The 27,133-nt window shown below is 29.9% G+C and overlaps 1 protein-coding gene across 1 annotated transcript in view; it reads right to left on the bottom strand.

Annotated features, from left to right (window-relative positions):
• Positions 1–27,133, bottom strand: part of DIP-alpha (Dpr-interacting protein alpha) — a 230,152-nt gene that overhangs the window by 68,394 nt on the left and 134,625 nt on the right. The window contains exon 6 of the mRNA XM_075299884.1: positions 26,952–27,080. Within this exon, the coding sequence (XP_075155999.1) occupies positions 26,952–27,080 (129 nt within the window). The remainder of the gene's footprint in view (positions 1–26,951; positions 27,081–27,133) is intronic.

The raw sequence follows: 27,133 nt of genomic DNA, 5'->3' as shown, positions 1-27,133 counted from the left end.
TCAAACATAGTTCTCACCTTAACAGAGAGAAATAACAAATCGTCCAATGTACCCTATGTTTTAAAATATTTAAAATTTTATTACCTAATATAAATTACAATAAGATCTTTTTTTGTTTTTAAATAGAAATTTTTCTTTATTTTCAATAGTGGGTATAATTGATAATGTTTTTAACAACATTTTTATTGCAGAAAATACACAATTTTAAGAACTTCATCTTTATAAACAATTTCCTTACAATCTACAATGTCCTTCCGTGTCACTTGGGTGTAATTGCTTAACCAAATAGCACCAACAACATATTTAGGACATCATTATTGGACATTTTCTGGTTTGTCGCTTTCATAGTGGCAACCGCAATTTGCAATCATAATTAAGACAAAGGGCAGGAAATCAAATTCCTTTGTCGAATGGCATAACCAATGAAACCATCAAATAAAGGAAATTAAAAGGAATAAGAAGTTGTTGGGAAAATTTTGGTGAACGTTTTATGTTTAAATTAAAATTTGAAAATGACAAAAATTGATTATGCTTATTGAAGGGGAAAATCTATGGACTCTACTCTGCACTTAGCAGTGCATCGTATAGAGAAATCGATAACATACGGAAACTAAACACTGGCGGCGTTTTTGGATATTGAAGGTACCTTTAATCATAAAAGAATTGATCAGATAATACTGGTATTATAGGTTTTATTTGGGCTGAGCAGCAAGGATATCAAGATAGTGGCGCTCGTGGACGTCATCGTTATATTGATATAGGGAAAATTCCGAGAAATGTTCTCAAATGTGTTGAGTTAGACTTTACAGTATCTTTTAGGCTGGACCAGAGGATGTGGATCAAGAAAAACATTGGAAAAATAGCTCCTGAATTACAAGGTACGAAGCTAGAGCTATCGAAATCAGCAAGTTACTTAGTATTTCTCTTTGAATCTGGAAAATACATCAATACTTTTTAATTGGTTTTATACTGCGGTTATAACATACATGTTTGCCACATTTGGCACGTACCACCAAAATCAGATATGGAAAATAAATATAATTCTGCCCACTCGATTTGCACATAAAGAAAGGACACTCACAAAGTTGATACTCGTGTGTGACTTATGCGCCGTCCAGACTATAAGTTTATCCGGACGACAGTGCTATTGGCGAACATATATATTGGTCACACCATAAGTTAAATCCGAAGGCATAATCGATACTGCTGCATGTTTATGCACCACGGGGAGCTACCGTGGTGCAATGGTTAGCATGACCCCCTTGCATACACAAGGTCGTGGGTTCGATTCCTGCTTCGACCGACTACCAAAAAGTTTTTCAGCGGTGGATTATCCCACCTCAGTAATGCTGGTGACATTTCTGAGGGTCTCAAAACTTCTCTAAGTGGTTTCACTGCAATGTGGAACGCCGTTCGGTCTCGGCTATAAAAAGGAGGTCCCTTGTCATCGAGCTTAACATGGAATCGGGCAGCACTCAGTGATAAGAGAGAAGTTCACCAATGTGGTATCACAATGGACCGAATAGTCTAAGTGAGCCTGATACATCGGGCTGCCACTTAACCTAATCTAACATGGGATCGATAACACATTTACCGATTATTTAGTCATCGCCGACAATTCGTATCGATTGACCACACTGTAAGATTCTTTACAAACACAGACATTCCGTTTGGAAAAACTTATAGTCTGTATGACGCATTGCATACACTGGAAAGCACTGTTTGTAGGCATACAGAACTTCTTGTCGAGCGTTATAGAGAGACGAACTATAAGTTTATCACTATAAGCCGAAATATATTAAATTGGGAGGAAAGGAGGGTACTCTGAATATGTAACATATATAGGCGAATTTAAAATGGACGAAGGAACTGGTAGCAGCTTTTGTTGCAGTGAGCTAGGATGTCGTCCATTTCGTTGGCGATTGCAGTATCTTTCAGGCAGAAATTTCTGCAATCACAAATGCTGCTGAGTTACTGTTGAAGAGATGAGAAGCAATATCAGCTTCTTCATCGACAGTCAAGCAATTCAAAAGCCTTGGGAAATGCATACTCAAAGTATAAGATATTCTAACGTAGAGATCGTGGGTTCGATTCCTGCTACGACCGAACACCAAAAAGTTTTTCAGCGGTGGATTATCCCACCTCAGTAATGCTGGTGACATTTCTGAGGGCTTCAAAGCTTCTCTAAGTGGTTTCACTGGAATGTGGAACGCCGTTCGGACTCGGCTATAAAAAGGAGGTCCCTTGTCATTGAGCTTAACATGGAATCGGGCAGCACTCAGTGATAAGAGAGAAGTTCACCACTGTGGTATCACAATGGACTGAATAGTCTAAGTGAGCCTGATACATCGGGCTGCCACATAACCTAACCTAACCTAACGTAGAGATCTTATAGTTCTCAATGAATAGCACAATGTCACTCTGTGGAATAATGGGAAATGAGGAAGCAGATTTGCTGGCTAAGGAGGGCGCACGTGGAATGAATAATGTAATGTAATCAATGAATTTCCTACGCTGTCTTTATATCTTTGCAGGATTGAACTATGATGAACTATTCTTAAAGAAGAATTCTTTAAGTTTTGGTAGATTTTGAAAAATATTCCTTTCCAACAAAGGCGTACTTAATTTTTTTATAGGAAAAAAATCTAATAAAATTTTCTATGGAAAAAAGATTTTCTATAGAAATAAAATTTCAACAAAATTTTCTATATAAATAAAATTTTGACAAAATATTCTAGAGAAGTAAAATTTTCTATCGAAATAAAATTTTAATACAATGTTTTATAGAAAAAAATTTTGATAAAATTTTCTATAGCAATAAAATTTTGATAAAATTTTCTAAAGAAATAAAATTTTTACAAAATTTTCATTAGAAATAAAATTTTGACAAAGCTTTCTATAGAAATAAAATTTTAACAAAATTTTCTATAGAAATCAAGTATTGACACAATTTTCTATAGAAATAAAATTTTTACAAAATTTTCTATAGAAATAAAATTTTGACAAAATTTTTTAGAGAAGTACAATTTTGACACAATTTTCTATAGAAATACAATTTTTACAAAATTTTCTATAGAAATAAAATTTTGATAAAATTTTCTATAGAAATAAAATTTTGACAAAATTTTCATTAGAAATAAAATTTTGACAAAGTTTTCTATAGAAATAACATTTTAACAAAATTTTCTATAGAAATAAAATTTTGATAAAATTTTCATTAGAAATGAAATTTGGACAATGTTTTCTATAGAAATAAAATTTTGACAAAATTTTCTAAACAAATAAAATTTTCTATAGAAGTAAAATTTCTACACAATTTTCTATAGAAATAAAATTTTTACAAAATTCTCTATAAAAATAACATTTTGACAAAATTTTCTAGAGAAGTAAAATTTTGACACCATTTTCTATAGAAATACAATTTTTAAAAAATTTTCTATAGAAATAAAATTTTGATAAAATTTTCTATAGAAATAAAAATTTGATAAAATTATCTTTAGAAATAAACTTTTTACAAAGTTTTGTATAGAAATTGAATTTTAACAAAATTTTCTATAGAAATAAAATTTTTACAAAGTTTTCTTAGAAATAACATTTTGATAAAATTTTTATAAAATTTTCATAGAAATAAAATTTTAACAGAATTTTCTTAAGAAATAAAAATTAGACAAAACTTTCTAGGGAAGTAAAATTTTGACACAATTTTCTATAGAAATAAAATTTTTATAAACTTTTCTATAGAAATAAAATTTTGATAAAATTTTCTATACAAATAAAATTTTAGCAAAATTTTCTATAGAAATAAAATTTTGACACAATTTTCTATATAACTAAAATTTTGACACAATTTTCTATAGAAATAAAATTTTGATACAATTTTCTATAGATATAAAATTTTTATTAGAAATAAAATTTTGACAAATTTTCTATAAAAATAATATTTTAACAAAATCTTCTATAGAAATAAAATTCCGACAGAATTTTCTAGAGAAGTAAAATTTTGACACAATTTTCTATAGAAATAACATTTTTACAAAATTTTTTATAGAAATAAAATTTTGACAAAATTTTCTATACAAATAAAATTTTAGCAAAATTTTCTATAGAAATAAAACTTTGACACAATTTTCTATAGAAGTAAAATTTTGACACAATTTTCTATAGAAATAACATTTTGATAAAATTTTCTATAGAAATAAAATTTTGATAAAGAAGTAAAATTTTGACACAATTTTCTATAGAAATAACATTTTTACAAAATTTTCTATAGAAATAAAATTCTGATAAAATGTTCATTAGAAATAAAATTTTGACAAAGTTTTCTATAGAAATACAATTTTAACAAAATTTTCTATAGAAATAAAATTTTAACAAAATCTTCTATAGAAATAAAGTTTTGACACAATTTTCTATAGAAATAACATTTTGATAAAATTTTCTATAGAAATAAAATTTTGATGAAATTTTCTATAGAAATAAAATTTTGATAAAATTTTTATTAGAAATAAAATTTTAAGAAGATTTTCTATAGAAGTAAAATTTTGACAAAACTTTCTATATAACAATTAAATTTTGGCCAAAAATTCTATATAAACAGAATGTTAACAAAATTTTCAATAGAAAAAAAATATTGACAACATTTTCTATAGTAATAAAATTTTGGCAAAACTTTCTATAGAAATAAAATAAAGTTGTGACAAATTTTTCTATAGAAATAGAATGTTAATAAAATTTTCTACAAAAAAGTTTTGACAAAATTTTTTATGTTAACAAAAATTTTTTTTAGGTGCAATCACAAAATTGATTGATCCAATTAATTTTTTAATTAGAATGTCTTCAATCACGAAAATGATGGTATCATTCACAGGTTTAATTCAGCATCAAAAAAATACTTGATTAAAAAATTAAATTTATTTCATTAGCAATTTTCAATTAAATTTTTAATTGATGTTGATTGCAAAATGCAATTAATTTTTTACTTAAAAACTAAACTATTTGCATTCGCTATACTATATTTCAATCACTTTCTATAACTATTTTTAATCCTTTTTAGTTTGATTTAAAAATGTATAGTTTCAAAAAACAAAAAAATATATTATTAGGAATTTAAAAAAATATATCCATAATTTTTTAACTGTCTTATTCTTTTGAGTGTGATTAAAAAGTCAAGTGTATCAATTAATTGTTTAATTGAAATTTAAAAATTGCAATCATTGACTTAAGTGACTTAATGTTTCTAATTTGATTAAAAGATTAATAGTATCAAATAATTTTTTAATTGAAAAAGTTTTCAACTTCCATCAACTTTTTAATTGGGAATATTTTGATGATAGTTTTTTCTACAGAAATAAAAAAAATTCTATAAACACACTTTTAACAAAATTTTCTAGAAATATATTTTAACAAAATTTTCTACACAAAAATAGAATTTTGGCAAAATGTTCTATATTAATAGAATGTTAACAAAATTAATAGAATGTTAACAAAATTTTCTATTGAAATAAAATTTTTGACAAAATTTTCCATAGAAATAAAATTTTGACAAAATTTTCTTAGAAGTAACATTTTTTCGTTTTCGTTATTGTCGGTTTCTTCTTCAATCATTATTGTTGCTTTGATTTCAGTTTAAAACCATGTGTTGACTACACTACATTATTCTTATAATTGGTTGATAGTTTCACTGCAAGTAGGGGTTGCTCATGAGGAATGTGGTAATTCCGCAATAGCCGTCCATCCAACCATCTTGCAGTATAAAGGGCTTTGTCCAAATAAATTTGGTAAATATACATTTCTTTTATTGGTTAAGCTACAGTTTAGTCAACACATTAAGTTGAAATCAAAACTACGATAATGACATAAAATTTTTACAAAACTTTCTATAGACATAAAATTTTGACAAAATTTTCCGTTGAAATAAAATTTTGACAAAATTGTCTATAGAAATAAAATTTTGACAAAATTTTCCATTGAAATAAAATTTTGACAAAATATCCTATAGAAATATAATTTTAACAAAATTTTCTATTTTAAGAATAAAAATTACAAAATTTTCCATAGAAATAAAATTTTGACAACATTGTCTATAGAAATAAAATTTTGATAAAATTTTCAATAGAAATAACATTTTGACAAAATTTTTCATAGAAATAAAATTTTGACAAAAAATTTATAGGCTCAACACATTGTCTCTAATAAGAGAGATGATAGTATTTAATATTGCAAATACTGAAATAAACTACTAAAATAAATTAATAAAATATTTCTTTGGAAGAAAAAACATTTTTTTCATACTAACCACAAAAAGTTGGTCAAATATTTAGAAATAAGATTTTTTAAACTTTGGTAGATTTTTGATAAAATTGTCTTAAATTTTTGGTAGATTATTTTTGACACGAGTGGCAAGCGTGGTCTGGACCCGGGAGATACAAAAGACTCATACAACATTCTGTGCCAGTGTCCAGCATTATTCTTTTTTTTTCAGGCTCTCACCGATCTGCTTACGGAATATATTTGACTTTATCTGGGCCTCTGGTTGAACATTTTAAGCAATCTAATCTGACCTAACCATCTGCTGCATAATACATTGCAAACTATTTACAGGGGAAGCAGAAAACTTCCTTGCAGTTCCTTGCGCTTGCAGTTACGGCTTTTATAATTTTGATAATAAAATTTAGTCGTACGTGTATTTTGATGCGGTGCGTAGTAATCAATCAAAAAGTTGATTTTGAAATTTTGGAACTTTTTTGATTTCATATGACTATATAATTGTGAATGAAATTTAACTCTCGTCTATTTTGGAGTATTTTCTCATATGTCATTTATGTGATTATGAGTCGAAGCCGTATTATCGATGTCATTCCTTAAGTTTATTTTTGGAGGCATAATTTATACGAGTATGAATCACCCACTTGCTTGTGAAAACTCCAGATCCTCAATTATCCCACTTGAATTATTCATGTCCAATGAGAAATAATTAATTCCATGTAAATACTTTCGCATTGAAAATTTTTCGAAGCGTGCTGCATTTTATGCAACATATCTGTAAAATGCAACTTTAAATCATCTGAAAAAGGATGAAATCATTGTTTCACCGCACATACTCTTGTTAATTTATTGTGTGGTTTTCTTTCCCAAAAAGGAACAAAAAAAAAAAAAAAAAAAACAAAAGCTATAACAAAATCTTTTACAACTTAAAAAGACGTATACGGAAGAGTAAACGTGTAAGGAGGAAAAGAAGAATGCATATTTATATGCAACACACAACTAATAGATGGGTATGTGTATGTATGCTTACAATCTACCAAAGGATTGACTTCCTGCTCTCAGGAGAAACTCACATATATGTACGTGTGGCATACTTTATATGAAAGGCTTCCGTTATATCCTTTACAAAGGATGTAATTAGTATTATGTATTTGTAAAAAAAAAGAAACATCACAATCTTTTGAATTCCAACCATGAAATTGGACGATGAATGGATGTGGGTGGGTGTTTGGTTCATCCTGGTCTCTACCTACCCAAATGTCTGTTGTTTGTTGAAAAATTTGTCGGTTTGAATGGAGAAGTGTTCATATAATTTATGCTTCATGTTTGCATATTAAAACCACCTGTTCGTGTAAACAGATATATCAGATATTTTGTTAAGTTACATAACTGACAATTATTTTGCAAACGGAGGAAAGGCTGAAATATGATGACAATTTTTCGTATAATTATTCTGAGGAATAATTAATTGAATTAAATCGAATTATTCATATTTCATGATAACATTTAATTAGCGGGTATAGTTGTTTTTGTTTATTTTTTTTTTAATTTAAGGTATATATAAAAGACGTGGTTTATCAATCTACGAATTCATATTGACTGATTAATATTAAATTTGAGAATAAATTTTTATCTGAAATTTGGAATTTGATATTACACTAAAAAATATATTATGTACTATATGAAAATGAAATATAAATTGTATTTCAAATTTTGAGGTCAATAAAATTAAGGAAAATTTTCCGACATTTTTGGAAATATAACTACCATTTATGAAATCTATTTTTCTTTTTTTTCGAAAAGCAAATAAAAGCTAAAAATGAACAAAAATCCTAAGGGCCAGATTATCACCATTTTAAACTTCAAAATTAAGTCGGTTATGCCATGGGGTGTAACAAAATGTTAGTAAAAACAAGTAAGGAAAGTCTAAAGTCGGGCGGGGCCGACTATATTATACCCTGCACCACTTTGTAGGTCTAAATTTTCGATACCATATCACATCCGTCAAATGTGTTGGGGGCTATATAAAGGGTGATTTGTTAAGAGCTTGATAACTTTTTTTAAAAAAAAAAACGCATAAAATTTGCAAAATCTCAGCGGTTCTTTATTTGAAACGTTAGATTGGTCCATGACATTTACTTTTTGAAGATAATTTCATTTAAATGTTGACCGCGGCTGCGTCTTAGGTGGTCCATTCGGAAAGTCCAATTTTGGGCAACTTTTTCGAGCATTTCGGCCGGAATAGCCCGAATTTCTTCGGAAATGTTGTCTTCCAAAGCTGGAATAGTTGCTGGCTTATTTCTGTAGACTTTAGACTTGACGTAGCCCCACAAAAAATAGTCTAAAGGCGTCAAATCGCATGATCTTGGTGGCCAACTTACCGGTCCATTTCTTGAGATGAATTGTTCTCCGAAGTTTTCCCTCAAAATGGCCATAGAATCGCGAGCTGTGTGGCATGTAGCGCCATCTTGTTGAAACCACATGTCAACCAAGTTCAGTTCTTCCATTTTTGGCAACAAAAAGTTTGTTAGCATCGAACGATAGCGATCGCCATTCACCGTAACGTTGCGTCCAACAGCATCTTTGAAAAAATACGGTCCAATGATTCCACCAGCGTACAAACCACACCAAACAGTGCATTTTTCGGGATGCATGGGCAGTTCTTGAACGGCTTCTGGTTGCTCTTCACTCCAAATGCGGCAATTTTGCTTATTTACGTAGCCATTCAACCAGAAATGAGCCTCATCGCTGAACAAAATTTGTCGATAAAAAAGCGGATTTTCTGCCACTGATTTTGGTAATAAAATTCAATGATTTGCAAGCGTTGCTCGTTAGTAAGTCTATTCATGATGAAATGTCAAAGCATACTGAGCATCTTTCTCTTTGACACCATGTCTGAAATCCCACGTGATCTGTCAAATACTAATGCATGAAAATCCTAACCTCAAAAGAATCACCCTTTATAACTATAGACCGATATGGACCTAGTTAGGCATGGTAATTAACGGCCATATACTAGTACAATGTACCAAATTTCAACAGACTCGGATGAAATTTCCTCCTTCAAGAGGCTCCAAAACCAAATCTCGGGATCGGTTTATATGGGGGCTGTATATGGTTATGGACTGATATGGACCACTTTTGACATGGTTGTTAAATATCATATACTACCATCACGTACCAAATTTCAACAAGACCGAATGAATTTTGCTTCTCCAAAAGGCACCGGAGGATCGGTTTATATGGGGGCAATATTTAATTATGGACTGATATGAACCAATTCCTGCATGGTTGTTTGAGTCCATATATTAATATACCGTGCCAAATTTCAACCGAATCGGATGAATTTTGTTCTTCCAAGGGGATCCGGAGGTCAAATTTGGGGATCGGTTTATATGGGGGCTATATATAATTATGGACCGATGTGGACTAATTTTTGCATGGTTGTTAGAGACCATATTCTAACACCATGTACCAAATTTCAACCGGATCGGATGAAATTTGCTTCTCTTAGAGGCTCCACAAGACAAATCGTGGGATCGGTTGAATTTTGTTCTTCCAAGGGGCTCCGGAGGTCAAATCTGGGGATCGGTATATATGGGGCTATATATAATTAGGTACCGATTTCGATCACTTTTTGTATGGGTGTTTGAGGCCATATATTAACACCACGTACCAACTTTCAACTGAATCAGATGAATTTTGGTCTTTCAAGAGGCTCCGGAGGTCAAATCTGGTGATCGGTTTATATGGGGGCTATATATAATTATGGACCGATGTGGACCAATTTTTGCATGATTGTTAGACACCATATACTAACACCATGTACCAAATTTCAAACGGATCGGATGAAATTTGCTTCTCTTAGAGGCTCCGCAAGACAAATCGTGGGATCGGTTTAAATGGGGGCTATATATACTTATGGACCGATGTGGACCAATTTTTGCATGGTTGTTAGATACCATATTCTTACACCATGTACAAAATTTCAGCCGGATCGGATGAAATTTGCTTCTCTTAGAGAAGCCAAATTTGGGGGTCCGTCCATATGGGGGCTATACGTAAAAGTGGACCGATATGGCCCATTTGCAATACCATCCGACCTACATCAATAACAACTACTTGTGCAAAGTTTCAAATCGATAGCTTGTTTCGTTCGGAAGTTAGCGTGATTTTAACAGACGGACGGACATGCTCAGATCGACTCAGAATTTCACCACGACTCAGACTATTGGGGGTCTTAGAGCAATATTTCGATGTGTTACAAACGGAATGACAAAGTTAATATACCCCCATTCTATGGTGGAGAGTATAAAATAATAGTCTGCGTGGAAGTGAGAATAATGTGAAGGAAGATGCAAATAAGACAAAAAAAGAAAAAAAATCCAAGTCAAAGAAGTTGAAAATTGAAATAAGAATCGCTTTAAACCACAATTCTCTTTTTAAATTTGAATTAAAATTTTTCAATTTCAAATTTTTCTTCATATTCCATCAAAGTTCTTTAAAAACAAGTAATGAAAGTCTAAAGTCGGGCGGGGTCGACTATATTATACCCTTCACCACTTTGTAAGTCCACATTTTCGATACCATATCAAATCCGTCCATGTGTTGGATGCTATATGAATCCATACACATATATTCTGTATATCTGAGCAGATCTGTACAGAGTTCTGCAATACTTATAGATTTTACATTTGTGTCGGCTAATGTGCTGAGGTGGAACACAATGTTAGTAAAAAAATATTGGAAACATTTAAATATGAACCAATTTGAGGCAACTTCCCAAAAGTGTATTTATGATTTATTGGTCTATAGATGTGTAATAATTTAATAGGAAAATTTGAGTCATTTTGATAAGTTTTTGACTTAGCAGTGGCGATTTGATAAGGAAAATGTAGGTATTTCGGCCAGTTTTGCCTAAATAGGAAAAACATATATATGGAATCTATATCGAAATCTGAACCGATTGCAATCAAATTTCACATGCATAGTTGCTATGTTGAATCTACTCCCTGTGCAAAATTTCACGTAAATCGTATAACAACTTTGACCTCTGTGATCATATGACCGAAAATGGGGCGAAAGATATATACGGGAGCGATATCAAAATCTGAACCGATTTCAACCACAATAAACACGCATATGCAGAACCTTAATTCTACTGCCTGTGCAAAGTTTCAAGTTCAATTCTACTCCCACTGCAAAATTTCTCGTAAATCAGAGTAGCATTTTTGCCTCTGTGGGCATATTAGTCCAAATCGGGCGAATGATATATATGGGAGCTATATCTAAATCTGAACCGACTTCAACTAAATTTTGCACAATTAACGATACTATAAAACGTACTCCTTGTGCAAAATTTCAAGCAACTCAGGGCAAAACTCTGGCTTTTGAGGCCATATAAATCCAAATCGGACGAAAGATATATATGGCAGCTATATCTAAATCGGAACCGATTTCAACCAAATTAAGCACACTTAACGATACTATTAAACGTACTTGTTGTGCAAAATTTGAAGCAAATCAGGGCAAAACTCTGGCTTTTGGGGCCATATAAGTCCAAATCGGTCGAAAGATATATAGGGGAGCTATATCTAAATCTGAACCGATTTTAACCAAATTAAGCACACTTAACGATACTATTAAACGTACTTGTTGTGCAAAATTTGAAGCAAATCAGGGCAAAACTCTCGCTTTTGGGGCCATATAAGTCCAAATCGGACGAAAGATATATATGGTAGCTATATATAAATCTGAACCGATTTCAACTAAATTTGGCACAATTAACTATACTATTAAACGTACTCATTGTGCAAAATTTGAAGCAAATCAGGGCAAAACTCTCGCTTTTGGGGCCATATAAGTCCAAATCGGACGAAAGATATATATGGGAGCTATAATAAATCTGAACCGATTTAGCTGATATTTGGCAGTTTTTACGGGACTGACAAAACATTCAGATGTACAAAATTTGAAGAACGTCGGTTCATAAATACGTGAATTATGATCAAATCGGTGATAACTATATATGGCAGCTATATCTAAATCTGAACCGATTTTTTCCAAAATCAATAGCGATTGTCTTCTACCCGAAGAAAGACGTTATGTCAAATTTGAGGACGATCGGACTTAAACTGCGACCTGTACTTTGTGCACAAAATTACATATACAGATGGACGGACAGACAGACAGACAGACGGACATCGCTAAATCGACTCAGAATTTAATTCTAAGCCGATCGGTATACTAAAAGATGGGTCTATCTATGACCACTATTTCTTGGCGTTACATACAAATGCACAAACTTATTATACCCTGTACCACAGTAGTGGTGAAAGGTATAAAAATGCTGAACTGAATAATTCTCTAATTGTTTCATGGAATTTTGCTCTGACTACCAGATCCAAATTATCTCTGTATACCAACTAGGAAAAGTAAGTTGTGTATAATGATATAATGGTGGAATAACTGCAGCAAATATTCCCACCGGTTAGCTTAAACCAAGATTATCCACACTAAAATGGCTAAATTTATAATTTTCATTGAAATAAATTTGAGTGCATATAAATCAATGTCGGATTTCTAATTTTCTAGTACTCTAATATTTGCATGATAGTACTCTTCAATAATTCCAAAAAATTTGAATATTCCAAATGACACATGAAACTCTTGGCTTTTCATCATTTTCGAGTGATGAAAAATAAATACACAGTTACACACACGCACATCACATATGTGTATTTTGATTCATTCGAAATTCAAATATTTGCATGCGCATGAAATCTATAAAAATTTCAAAACTTTTATAGTGGATCGAAAAAGAAAAACTAAAACAACAAAAACAATTTTTGTTTGTAACTTTAAACATTTGACTCGTAAATAGTTAAAAATCACGTACACTGTCTGCCACTTGGTTTGTGTGTATGTGTGCGTATAGTCGTTGTGTCCGGTTGATAGGTTTTTGCTAACAAGGATATGTTGTCCTTTAGAAGTTGCCATTTTTACCCATAGATAGATGGATAGATATTGAGCTACGATAGTTGTCATGGAGGTGGGTGTCCTGATGTATGCCGCATTTTGAGGGGTGGTGTGGTGTTACCGCACGTCTACTTTGCAATTTGACAATACCTTTATGCGTCAAAATGAACATACTGCCGTCGAACACACATGACTCAGACACATGCAAGGACAAACATTTGAACATCTATCAGAATTTAGTATTCATCATTCATTTCCTTCAGATTTACGTTGCTAAATATTAGAGGAGAAATTTAACAATTTTGAGAAATTTCAATAGTGCCATCATTATGGACTGATATGGTCAAATTCTTGCATGGTTGTTAGAGACCATATACTATTGGATGCAATTTGTATCTTTAAAAGGCTCCGCAAGCCAAATCTGGGGGTCGGTTTATATGGGGACTATATGTAAATGTGGTTCGATATGGTCCACATACGTGTGCCAAATTTGATGTCGATTGGACTAGAATTGCGACTTAGACTTAGACTAAAAAAATGTGCTTATAGACAGACAGACATGGCTAGATCGACTCAGGGGCCGGCCATGAGCAATATTGCCAAAGACACCTTATGTCTATTTTGTCTCTTTCTGGGTATTGTTAACATATGTACTAACTTATAATACCCTGTTCCATAGTGTGCGAATTTTACATGAGGTCAAACGTTTCGGGCATGAGTTAGAATGCATTTAAAATCATAAAAAATTTGGTAAGTATTTTTTTTGCCAAATATTTATTCACATCCAAAACACTGAATTCGAATCGCACCTTAAAAAGTCATGCAAATCCAGTGCAACGGCTGTTGAAGGGATGAACATCCATCCAACGACAAGCCCATGTTAAATTTGTCGCTTCTGCTCCAATTTTGCATCACTTCCGGATACGAAAGAACATTTTCAGCAAGTTGTATTTGCTGGGATGTTTTACTTCACTTATCATTTAACCCCCTCCATTTTTTCGTAATACTTAAAGAGTTTCTGTTTGTCATTATTACGAGTGCTGGTGTCCGAATTTGTTGCTGTTGTAATTGCCGTCTAACAGCAGGATATTTTCCACAATGTGGCAATGAAAAGTTGTGTTGCATACATAACTCACTTTAGGATGTCATACACAGCCACACGCACACAAACACACACATACACACATATGATCTCGTACGCAAGCAGACATGATTTGACTCTTTAATTCAACAGCAAACCTGCTTTAAATCACTCTCAATGAATTGGTGTGGACTAGAACCTCTATTGCTAGCGGTAAATATACAAGAAGTAGAAGTGTATTCGCACTACAAATTCATGTACAGTGAAACCTCTAAAACGTGGATACTCTAAAAAACGGACACTTCGCAAAAGTGGACGATTGTCGTAAGATGTTTGCTATTCAAACACATCTATCATAACTGGTCACCTCCAAAATGCGCACAAAATTTACGAGCAACTTTTATTTCTATAGAAAATTTTATCAAAATTTTATTTCTATAGATAATGTTGTCAACATTTTATTTCTATAGAATTTTTTTTCAAAATTTTATTTCTACAGAAAATGTTGTCAAAATTTTATTACTATTGAACACTTTCTGAAAATTTTCTCACAATTTTATTTCTATAGAAAATTTTGTCGACATTTTATTGCTATAAAAAATTTTGTGAAATTTTTTTTTCTATACAAATTTTGTTTTTATAAAAATTTTTTCAAAATTGTATTGCTATAGAATATCTTGTGAACATTTTACTCCCATAGAAAATGTTGTCAAAATTTTATTTCTATAGAAAATTTTGTGAAAATTTTATTTCTATAGAAAATTTGCCAAAATTTTATTTCTATAGTAAACTTTGTCAAAATTTTATTTCTATAAAAATTTTGTCAAAATATTATTTCCATTGAACTTGGTTTAAAAATTTTATTTCTATAGAAAACATTGTCAAAATTTTATTCCTATAGAAAATTTTGTCTAAATTTTATTTCCACAGAAAAAATTGTCAAAATTTTATTTCTATAGCAAATTTTGTCAAAATTTTATGTCTATAAAAAACTTTGTTAAAATTTTATTTCTATAAAAATTTTTGTCAAAATTTTATTTCTTAAGAAATTTTTGTCAAAATTTTATTGCCATAGAAAATTTTGTCAAAATTTTAGTTCTATAGAAAATTTTATTTGTATAGATAATATTGTAATTTTTTTATAGAAAATTTTGTCAGAATTTTATTTCCAAAGAAAAAATTGTCAAAATTTTATTTCTATAGAAAATTTTGTCAAAATTTTATTATTGTAGAATTTTTTTTTATATAAAAAAATTTTTCAAAATTTTATTTCTATAGAAAATTGTATCAAGATTTTATTTCTATAGAAAATTTTGTCAAAATTTTATTACTATTGAACATTTTCTGAAAATTTTATTTCTATAGAAAATTTTCTCAAAACTTTATTTCTACAAAAAATTTTGTAAAAATGTCTATCGAAAATTTTGTATTTTCTAACCAAAATTTTTCCAAATTTTGTTTCTATTGATCATTTTCTGAACATTTTATTCCTATAAAAAATATTCCCAAAATTTTATTTCTGTATAAAATTTTATAAAAATTTTATTTCTATAGAAAATTTTGTCAACATTTTATTTCTATTGAACATTTTATTTCTATAGAACATTTTCTCAAAATTTTATTTCTAAAGAAATGTTTGTCAATATTTTATTACCATAGAAAATTTTGTCAAAATTTTAGTTCTATAGAAAATTTTGTTTTTATAAAAAAATCTTGTCAAAATTTTATTTCTGTACAAAACTTTGTCAATATTTTATGTCTATAAAAAATTTTGTCAAAATTTTATTACTCTTAAACATTTTCTAAAAATTTTATTTCTATAGAAAATTTTCTCAATACTTTATTTCTACAAAAACATTTTTCAAACTTGTTATTTCTGTCGAAAACTTTTTACGTCTATCGAAAATTTTGTATTTTCTAAACAAAATTTTTTCAAAAATATTGTCAAAATTTTATTTCGGTATAAAATTTCGTAAAAATTTTATTTCTATAGAAAATTTTGTCAAAATTTTATTTCTATTGAATATTTTCTGAACATTTTATTTCTATAGAAAGTGTTCTCAAAATTTTATTTCTAAAGAAATTTTTGTCAAAATTTTATTACCATAGAAAACTTTGTCAAAATTTTAGTTCTATAGAAAATTTTGTTTTTATAAAAAAATCTTGTCAAAATTTTATTTCTATAGAAAACTTTGTCAAACTTTTATGTCTATAGAAAATTTTGTATTTTCTAAAAATAATTTTTCAAAATTTGATGTCTATTGATCATTTTCTGAAAATTTTATTCCTATAGAAAATATAGAGAAAATTTTATTTCTGTAGAAAATTTTGTCAAAATTTTATTTCCATAGAAAATTTTGTTAAAATGTTATTTCTATAGAAAATTTTGTTCAAATTTTATTGCTACAGAAAATGTTGTCAACATTTTATTTCTATAGAAAATTTTGTCAAAATTATATTTCTTGAAATTTTTTTTTCAAAATTTTAGTTTAATAGAAAATTTTCTCAAAATTTTATTTCTATAGAAAATTTTGTCAGAATTGTATTTCTATAGAAAAACTTGTCGAAATTTTATGGCTATAATAAATTTTGTCAAAATTTTATTTCTATAGAAATTTTGTTTTTATAAAGAATTCTGTCAAAATTGTATTGCTATAGAATATTTTGTGAACATTCTACTTCTATAGAAAATTTTATCAAAATTTTATTTCTATAGTAATCTTTGTCAACATTTTATTTCTATAAAAAATTTTGTCAAAATATTATTTCCATTGAACTTTTTCTGAAAAAATTATTTCTATAGAAAATATTTTGTCAAAATTTTATTTCCACAGAAAAATTGAAAAATTTTATTTCTATAGAAAATTTTGTCAAAATTTTTTTCGATTGAAAATTTTGTTAAAATTTTATTTCTATAGAAAATTATTTCTATAGAAAATTTTGTCAAAATTTATTATAGAAAAAATTTTTTTTATACAAAATTTTGTCAAAACTTTATTTCTATAGAAAATTTTGTAAAAATTTTATTTCCATTGAATATTTTCTGAAAATTTTATTTCTTTAGAAAATATTGTCAAAATTTTATTTATATAGAAAATTTTGTCAACATTTTATTTCCGCAGAAAAAATTGTCAACATTTTATTTCTATAGAAAATTTTGTCAACATTTTATTCTGTACAAATTTTGTCAAAATTTTATTTCTATAGAAAATTTTGTTTTTATAAAAAAAATTGTCAAAATTTTATTTCTATAGAAAATTTTGTCAAGATTTTATTTCGATGGAAAATTTTGTCAAAATTTTATTACTATTGAACATTTTCTGAAAACTTTATTTCTATAGAAAATTTTCTCAAAACTTTATTTCTAAAAAAAAATTGTCAAAATTGTTAATTCTGTCGAAATTTTTTGTCAAAATTTTATGTCTATAGAAATTTTTGTATTTTCTAAACAAAATTTTTCAAAATTTTGTTTCTATTTATCATTTTCTGAAAACTTTTTTTCTATAGAAAATATTGTCAAAATTTTATTTCTGTAGAAAATTTTGTAAAAAATTTTATTTCTATAGAAAATTTTGTCAACATTTTATTTCTATTGAACAATTCTATAGAAAATTTGGTCAAAATTATATTTCTAAAGAAAATTTTGTCCAAATTTTATTACCATAGCAAATTTTGTCAAAATTTTAGATCTATAGAAAATTTTGTTTTTATAAAAAATCTTGTCAAAGTTTTATTTCTATAGAAAACTTTGTCACAATTTTATTTCTGTAGAAAACTTTGTCAAAATTTTATGTCTATAGAAAATGTTGTATTTTCTAAACACAATTTTTCAAAAATTGATGTCTATTGATCATTTTCTGAAAATCTTATTCCTATAGAAAAGATTGTGAAAATTTTATTTCTGTAGAAAATTTTGTCAAAATTTTATTTCTATAGAAAATTTTGTTTTTATAAAAAATTTTGTCAAAATGTTATTTCTACAGAAAATTTTGTCCAAAATTTATTGCTGTAGAAAATTTTATCAACATTTTATTTCTATAGACGATTTTGTCAACATTTTATTTCTATAGTAATCTTGTCGGAATTTTATGGCTATAACATATATTGTCAAAATTTTATTTCTATAGAAATTTTGTTTTTATAAAAAATTTTATCAAAATTGTATTGCTATAGAATATTATGTGAACATTCTACTTCTATAGAAAATTTTGTCAACATTTTATTTCTATAGTAATCTTTGTCAAAATTTTATTTCTATAAAAAAATGTTGTCAAAATATTATTTCCATTGAACTTTTTCTGAAAAATTTATTTCTATAGAAAAAATTTTGTCAAAATTTTATTTCTACAGAAAAAATTGACAAAATTTTATTTCTATAGAAAATTATGTCGAAATTTTATTTCTATAGAAAATTATGTCGAAATTTTATTTCTATAAAACGTTTTGTCAAAATTTTATTTCTATAGAAAATTTTGTCAAAATTTTATTTCTATAGAAAATTATGTCAAAATTTTATTTCTATAGAAAATTTTGTCAAAATTTATTATAGAAAATTTTGCTTTTATAAAAAAAAAAAATGAAAATTTTATTTCCACAGAAAAAATTTTCAAAATTTTATTTGTATAGAAAATTTTGTCAACATTTTATTTCTATAGAAAATTTTGTCAAAATTTTATTTCTATACAAAAGTTTGTCAAAAATTTCTTCTATACAAAATTTGTGTACAGTAAAACTTCTCAAATCTGAACACTAGTTCACATTTGAGAGGATTTACTGTACATATTCACAAAGTAATGAATATAGATGGAACTATAGTTTTAGTTTATGAGTGCGTTAGCTTATATCATCTACGTTTACTACTGTCTATTTGTGTAAGTGTATGAGTGTGTATTTGTATAATGATTACTACTGTTTGCCGTATTACCCACGGATTTTCCTACCCCTCAGCCTGTGGTCAATTTGCTCCTTCAGTGAGTGACCGACAGACAGTCTGTCAGTCACTTTGAGTTAACTTCTGAGTTCTTTTGACCACAAGAGAAGTTGAAAAGCATAAGGGGTGGACAAAAAAAAAAAGGAAAAAACATCATACTGCTGAACGAATTTATTTCAAACTCTGTCTATCTATCTGCGAGATCATCATTGTGCATGTGTATATCTATGGCATCAATTTGACGACTTATTTTCTGCAAATTTTGACTAGTGAATGTGAAGGGGAAATAGTCCTTTCCCTTCTTCTCCTCATGGTAGGACACATGCACTATATGAGGTCATGTGTTTTGGATGTGTATGGACGGGCAATTTTCATCGAATCGAACGTGAATTTTCGCAATTTGACTGCATTAACGTATCATGAGGAATTTGCGTGAACTTTTTGTGGAAATATTAGACACTGGATGGTTGCATGTGTATGTCTCAATGTCAGTGAATGCATGGTAGACGAGACTCTGCTCGACATCAGACTGATTGAGCACTTGTTAAAGAGCAGTAATTTTTGGTTTGGTATTTGTGTGTACAGAATGGGTGCCAAATTACGAGCAGCTTGTGTTGGAATTGCGATGTGATCACGTTTAAATAGTTCAAGTGCATCGTATTTAGTGGTTCAATGATATTTGACAATTTTACTATTTAAAATACAAATGGAAAATCAATAGAAAGGGCATTTAGTTGCTAGTGCTGAAATGGTTGTCCCTGAATATATTGACAAGAAAAAATGACCAAATACATAGTAAAAATTTAATTCTCTTTTTGTCGGATATGGAAGCATTTCCAAATTACACACTATATCGGATTGCTATAAGAGAAAATTAAAAAAAAATGCTGCTTAACCCTTTCGACTACAAAGTTGCCTGTGGATAAATTCATATGGCATATTTAAAAATTAGCGGTTAGAGTTACTTTTGGTTTTGTTCAAGTAACCGTATCGATATCGAAAGCTACAAGTGTTATCTTCAAGTTGAATGAAAAACCAGCTTATTTAGTTGTCAATTAGCAAACTTTTTTTCATCAGTACGAGAGTGTCTCAAGACTACTATATATTTAAAACGAATAATCAAATGCCGAGCATTGTCGAACCGATGTTATCCATCACTATCGATTATAAACAATCCTAACCTCGCATCAACCACCGAACATCGATAAACCGATGTTATCATCACTAGTGATCATCAACGAACCGAATTCTCAACAACCACCGATTATAAAGAAACCGACGCACAGTGCTTCGAAAGCGACAAAAAATATGTGTTCCAATTTTTATTCTAACTTCTGTTTTTAATAGTCTATGATATCGAGCTTCGAATGCAAAAATAAAATGTTGCTATATTGGCTAGAATCATTTTTAAAAAATATTTGAATTTTACGTTTTTTTTTTGGTCGAAAATGGGATTAAATTACTTGGATGGTGTAAGAGGAAAAATGGTAAAATTTTAGCCAAGTTAAATATTTTGTGTACGTATTGGTGGTATTTAAAGTAAAACAAAAAAATGTGAAAAAAATTAAATTTTAACAATTTTTAAAATTCTTGGGACTTTTCTACCCAAAATGAATAATTTACAAAGAACGCCAAAAAAAAAAAAAAAAAAAAAATTATAACTCAATTTTGTTCTCAAACTATTTTTTAGGTTGATTAAAGAGCATATTTATGAATAGTCTATTATTAAATTCTGCTAGTTTCGATCAGAAATATGTTTAACATATTTTTAATTTTGGAGTATATTTTCGGTAAAACCCCTCATTTATAAAAACGAAGGGATTTTGGATAAACGAGTTTTTATTATGTATTGCGTAAATTTTATTAGGTTTGACTTTCATTTCTTGTTATACCCTCCACCATAGGATGGGGTACATTAACTTTGTCATTCCGTTTGTAACACATCGAAATATTGCTCTAAGACCTCATAAAGTATATATATATATATATTCTGGGTCGTGGTGAAATTCTGAGTCGATCTGAGCATGTCCGTCCGCCCGTCTGTTGAAATCACGCTAACTTCCGAACGAAACAAGCTATCGACTTGAAACTTGTCACAAGTAGTTGTAATTGATGTAGGTCGGATGGTATTGCAAATGGGCCATATCGGTCCATATTTACGTATAGCCCCCATATAAACGGACCCCCAAATTTGGCTTGCGATTGCTCTAAGAGAAGCAAATTTCATCCGATCCGGCTGAAATTGGGTACATGATGTTAGTATATGGTCTCTAACAACCATGCAAAAATTGGTCTATATCGGTCCATAATTACATATAGCCCCCATATAAACCGATCCTCCGATTTGGCTTGCGGAGCCTCTAAGAGAAGCAAATTTCGTCCGATCGGGCTGAAATTTGGAACATGGTGTTACTATATGGTCTCTAATGACCATGCAAAAATTGGTCCACATCGGCCCATAATTATATATAGCCCCCATATAAGCCGGAGGAGCAAAAGTCATCCGATCCGATTGAAATTTGGAACATGGTGTTAGAATGTGGTCTCTAATAAACACGCAAGAATTTTTCTATATCGGTCCATAATTATATATAGCCCCCATATCAACCGTTCCCCAGATTTGATCTCCGGAGCCTCTTGGAGGAGCAAAATTCAACCGATCCGGTTGAAATGTTAGTATAAAGCCGCTAATAACCATGTTAAAATTGGTCCATATGGGTCTATAGTTATATATAGCTGATCCCCAATCACACAAAAATTGGTATATATCGGTTCATAATCATGGTTGCCACTCGAGCCAAAAATAATCTTCAAAAATTTTATTTTATAGAAAACATTGTCAAAATGTTATTTCTATAGAACATTTTGTAAAAATTTTATTTCTATAGAAAATTTTGTCAAAATTTTATTTCTATAGGAAATTTTTTCAAAATTTTATTTCTATAAAAAATTTTGTCAAAACTTTATTTCTATAGAAAATTTTGTCAAAATTTTATTTCTATAGAAATTTTTTCCAAATTTTATTTCTATAGAAATTTTTTTCCAAATTTTACTTCTCACTGTTGTCAAAATTTTATTTCTATAGAAACTTTAAACTTAATTATATACATATTTAATCGGCCTTTTTTTAGTTTAATATATACCACGTATGGACTATGTGGTATATATTACGGTGTTAGGAAGTTTTAAGATACCTTGCCATCGGCAAGTGTTACCGCAACCCAAGTAATTCGATTGTCGATGACAGTCTTCAGTAGAAGTTTCTACGCAATCCATGGTGGAGCTTCGGCCTGGCCGAACTTACGGCCGTATATACTTGTTGTTTTATAAATGTTGTGAGTTTTCTATTACAAAAATTAAATTTTCCTAATTGTGCAAAAGTAGCGTCGGCAAAAGTTTGTAAAAAACGGAAACATTTTTAATTTTCACTTTGTCCATCTTGGTGGTACTTTGAGAAATTGTAACAAAAAATATTTCTCTGAATTTTATTTCTTTTTTGATTTTGCTTTGTATTTGTTGTTAGTATTCCTTTCAAAAAAAAATCCTATCTTTAAAAAAGTAGTGTCATTTTTGCAAAAGTTTGTAAAACAGGTGAAAATTTCATTTCTTTTCGTTTTTATACCCTCCATCATAGGATGGGGGTATATTAACTTTGTCATTCCGTTTGTAACACATCGAAATATTGCTCTAAGACCCCATAAACTATATATATTCTGGGTCGTGGTGAAATTCTGAGTCGATCTAAGCATGTCCGTCCGTCCGTCCGTCCGTCTGTTGAAATCACGCTAACTTCCGAACGAAACAAGCTTTCGACTTGACCCTTAGCACAAGTAGTTGTTATCGATGTAGGTCGGATGGTATTGAAAATGGACCATATCGGTCCACTTTTACGTATAGCCCCCATATAAAGGGACCCTCAGATTTGGCTTGTGGAGCCTCTAACAGAAGCATAGTTCATCCGATCCGGCTGAAATTTGGTATATGGTGTTGGTATATGGTCTCTAATAACCATGCAAAAATTGGTTCACATCGGTCCATAAGTATATATAGCCCCCATATAAACCGATCTCCAGATTTGGCTTGCGGAGCCTAAAAGAGAAGCAAATTTCATCCGATCCGGCTGAAATTTGTTACGTGGTGTTGGTATATGGTATCTAATAACCATGCAAAAATTGGTTCACATCGGTCCATAATTATATATAGCCACCATATAAACCGATCCCCAGATTTGGCTTGCGGATCCTCAAAAAGAAGAAAATTTCATCCGATCCGGCTGAAATTTGGTACATGATGTTGGTATATGGTCTCTAACAATCATGCAAAAATTGGTCCATATCGGTCCTTAATTATATATAGCCCCCATATAAACCGATCCCCAGATTTGGCTTGTGGAGCCTCTAAGAGGAGCAAATTGCATCCGATCCGGCTGAAATTTGGTACATGGTATTGGTATATAGTATCTAACAACCGTGCAAAAATTGGTCCACATCGGTCCATAATTATATATGGCGCCCATATAAACCGATCCCCAGATTTGGGTTGCGGAGCCTCAAAGAGAAGCAAATTTCATCCGATCCGCCTGAAATTTGGTACATGATATTGGTATATGGTCTCTAACATCCATGCAAAAATTGGTTCACATGGGTTCATAATTATATATAGCCCCCATATAAACCGATCCCCAGATTTGGCTTGCGAAGTCTCCAAGAGAAGCAAATGTCATCCAATCCGGTTGTAATTTGGAACATGGTGTTAGTATATGATCTTTAACAACCGTGCCAGAATAGGTCCATATCGGTCCATAATTATATATATCTCCCATATAAAACATTCTCCAGATTTGACCTCCGGAGCCTCTTGGAGGAGCAAAATTCATCCGATCCGGTTCAAATTAGGCACGTGGTGTTAGTATATGATCGCTAACAACCATACCAAAATTGGTCCAATCACACAAAAATTGGTCCATATCAGTTCATAATCATGGTTGCCACTAGAGCCAAAAATAATCTACCAAAATTTTATTTCTATAGAAAATTTTGTTAAAATTTTATTCGGTTCATAATAAAATTTTCATCATTGTCAATATTTTATTTCTATAGAAAATTTTGTCAAAATTTTATTTCTATAGAAAATTTTGTTCAAATTTTATTCGGTTCATAATCATGGTTGCCACTCGAGCCAAAAATAATCTACCAAGATTTTATTTCTATAGAAAATTTTGTTAAAATTTTATTTTTGTAGAAATTTTTGTCAAAATTTTCTTTCTATGGAAAATTTTATCAAAATTTTAATTGCTATAGAAAATTTTGTGAAAATTTTATTTGTATAGAAAATTTTGTTAAAATTTTATTTCTGTAGAAAATTTTGTCAAAATTTTATGTCTACTTTGTCAATTTGAATTATATACGTATTGGATCGATCTTTTTTGATCTAATATATACCACGTATGGACTTACATACAATTTAGAATATGGTGTTAGGAGGTTTTAAGATACCTTGCCATCGGCAAGTGTTACCGCAACTTAAGTAATTCGATTGTGGATGGCAGTGTTTAGATGAAGTTTCTACGCAATCCATGATGGAGGGTACATAAGCTTCGGCCTGGCCGAACTTACGGCCGTATATACTTTTTTAATTTTATCTCGTCATTGAACTTGTGCATGAGTGCGTCATTTTTCGAATTCAAAGATAACAACAAATACAAGCCAAACACAAACAAAGAAATAAAATCAAAGATTTATTTTTGTTTATAAGTTCCCAAAGTACCAACAATATGGCCAGAAACGAAAAAATTGAAATTTTCATCTGTTTTACAAACTTTTGCAAAATTGACGCAACTTTTTCAAAATTAGCAAAATTTAATTTTTAGAATTGAAAGCTAACAAGAAATATAAAATAAATTTATTTAACAAAACGAGTCAACGAAAATTCCAAAAAAAAAAAATTGAAAAGTTAATAAACTTTTCCCATAGCCGAAGGGGACCAAATGTAGAGGGCTGTTGATACGGTTCCGTTAACCTAGAGTCACAAAATTTCGCTCTCTATTGGTCAATATCTCGGCTCTAACCATACCAAATTTCAAAGAGCAGTCTATGACTGTTCCCCTCTATGCAATTACCACTATATGAAACCAGATATTTTTGATTCTTTTGTATGGGTGGTACACACAAAAAAAAATTTTCTGATTCAATCACGAAATTATTTGATCCAATTAATTTTTTAATTGAAATGTCTTCAATCACAGAAATGATAGTATCAATTAAAAAATTAATTGAAGGTCAATTAAAAAATTAATTGATCCAATTAAAAAATTAATTGATACTTTAAATTTTTGTGATTGATTTTTGTTTCAATTAAAAAATTTGTTGATTCAATTAAATTTTTAATTGAATATTTTTTAAAACTCAATTAAAATTTTAATTGGAAAATTTTGCGTGAAATTTTTTTCTGTGTACGTGAAGTAGTGATCACATTTTTCTTAGTTTTGAGCAGGGATGTGGAGTCGAGTCAATTTTGCTCGACTCCAGCTCCGACTCCAGCATTTCTTATTAGCCTCGACTCCGGAGTCGAGTCCAGGTGGTGTACCTAAATTTCATTTTAACAGTATTCCAATTATAATTTTAAAGTGTAATGTTCCAAAAATAGACTCAAAAAATAGAATCAAATCGCCGTTGCGGTGAAATTTTTAACATCATCAATATTTTTAATTAATTTTCCTCAATTAACTGTTCAAAATTTAAATGTTCCCTTAAAATGTCCAAATAGTGAATATTCAAAGGCTTGTTCATCGGAAATAGAAAAATTAGATACAGAGTTCCTGGGTGGGTAATGATTGTGGAATACCTTCCATCTTTTTTGTCTAATTTCTAGAAATGATTTTCCCAGCATTTAAAATCTACCCAAGTTCGTTAGCAGTTAGATTCATTTTTATAGTCTATGGAATACACATCCTTACTTATTATGAGAACTGAAAAACGTTGATGATGCGGTAAAAAGTGGATGATGCTGATAAGTCCATGTGAATGTTTTGCATCAATGCCAGTGACAACTAACAGTAATGTTCACAGGACGAAGGATATGTAAAAGTAACACAAAAAAAAAATAGACCATAGAGACGCATTGTCTTTTTGTGTCGTCATGGTTCCCATTTATGCAGAAGCAAAAAAAGGTAAAGCTGTAAAGTAGATAAATATGATGTGATGTCAAGGGACAAAGGTGTAATTGTCCCATGAATGTAGGATAACTGGAAGAACAAGGGAAATGCTGGAAGCATTCCTAAAACCATAAGAGATTCGGCAAAAAACGAACATACAACAAGGACATTCTTTGGCTACGGTAAGTGTTGCAGCTTAAAATCAAAAATGTTGGTGATTGCAGTGTCCTTTTTTCTCGGTGAACGTACTTCACTTCTAGGGGTAATTAATGAGCTGTATTTAACTTTTATAAACTGTAACCGAGAGGGAGTTTTTTTCTCTAAATTTATTTTTAGCTCACATTCGTAGCAAAATCCAACCATTTCTTATATGCGGTTTTTCTCCACTACACCGACACACACACACACATGGCAAGACCCAGTCTATATGTATGTGTGATTGAGATTCGTTTTTGTAGCTAAATATTTCAAATATGCATTCCACAGTTAGAGCTAAAGTTAGATGGAGAGATGGTTGCTTATACACAACTCAAAGCAATACTTACAGTGTATACTTAAGGATATCCTTTTGGAAACTGATGGTGGTACACCGTTTGATGCTATGCAGAGATATGAACCCATTTCGTTGCGAGAAATTTTTGCCAATTTCAAAACCTCACCGCGATAAGAGGACACTGTAATGAGTTGCAAAAAAAAACAAGAAGAAGAAGAAAGAACAATTACATTA

Source organism: Haematobia irritans, chromosome 3 (genome assembly GCF_050003625.1).
Source record: "Haematobia irritans isolate KBUSLIRL chromosome 3, ASM5000362v1, whole genome shotgun sequence".
NCBI lineage: Eukaryota > Metazoa > Arthropoda > Insecta > Diptera > Muscidae > Haematobia > Haematobia irritans.
This window is presented reverse-complemented; position numbering and strand designations above follow the sequence as displayed.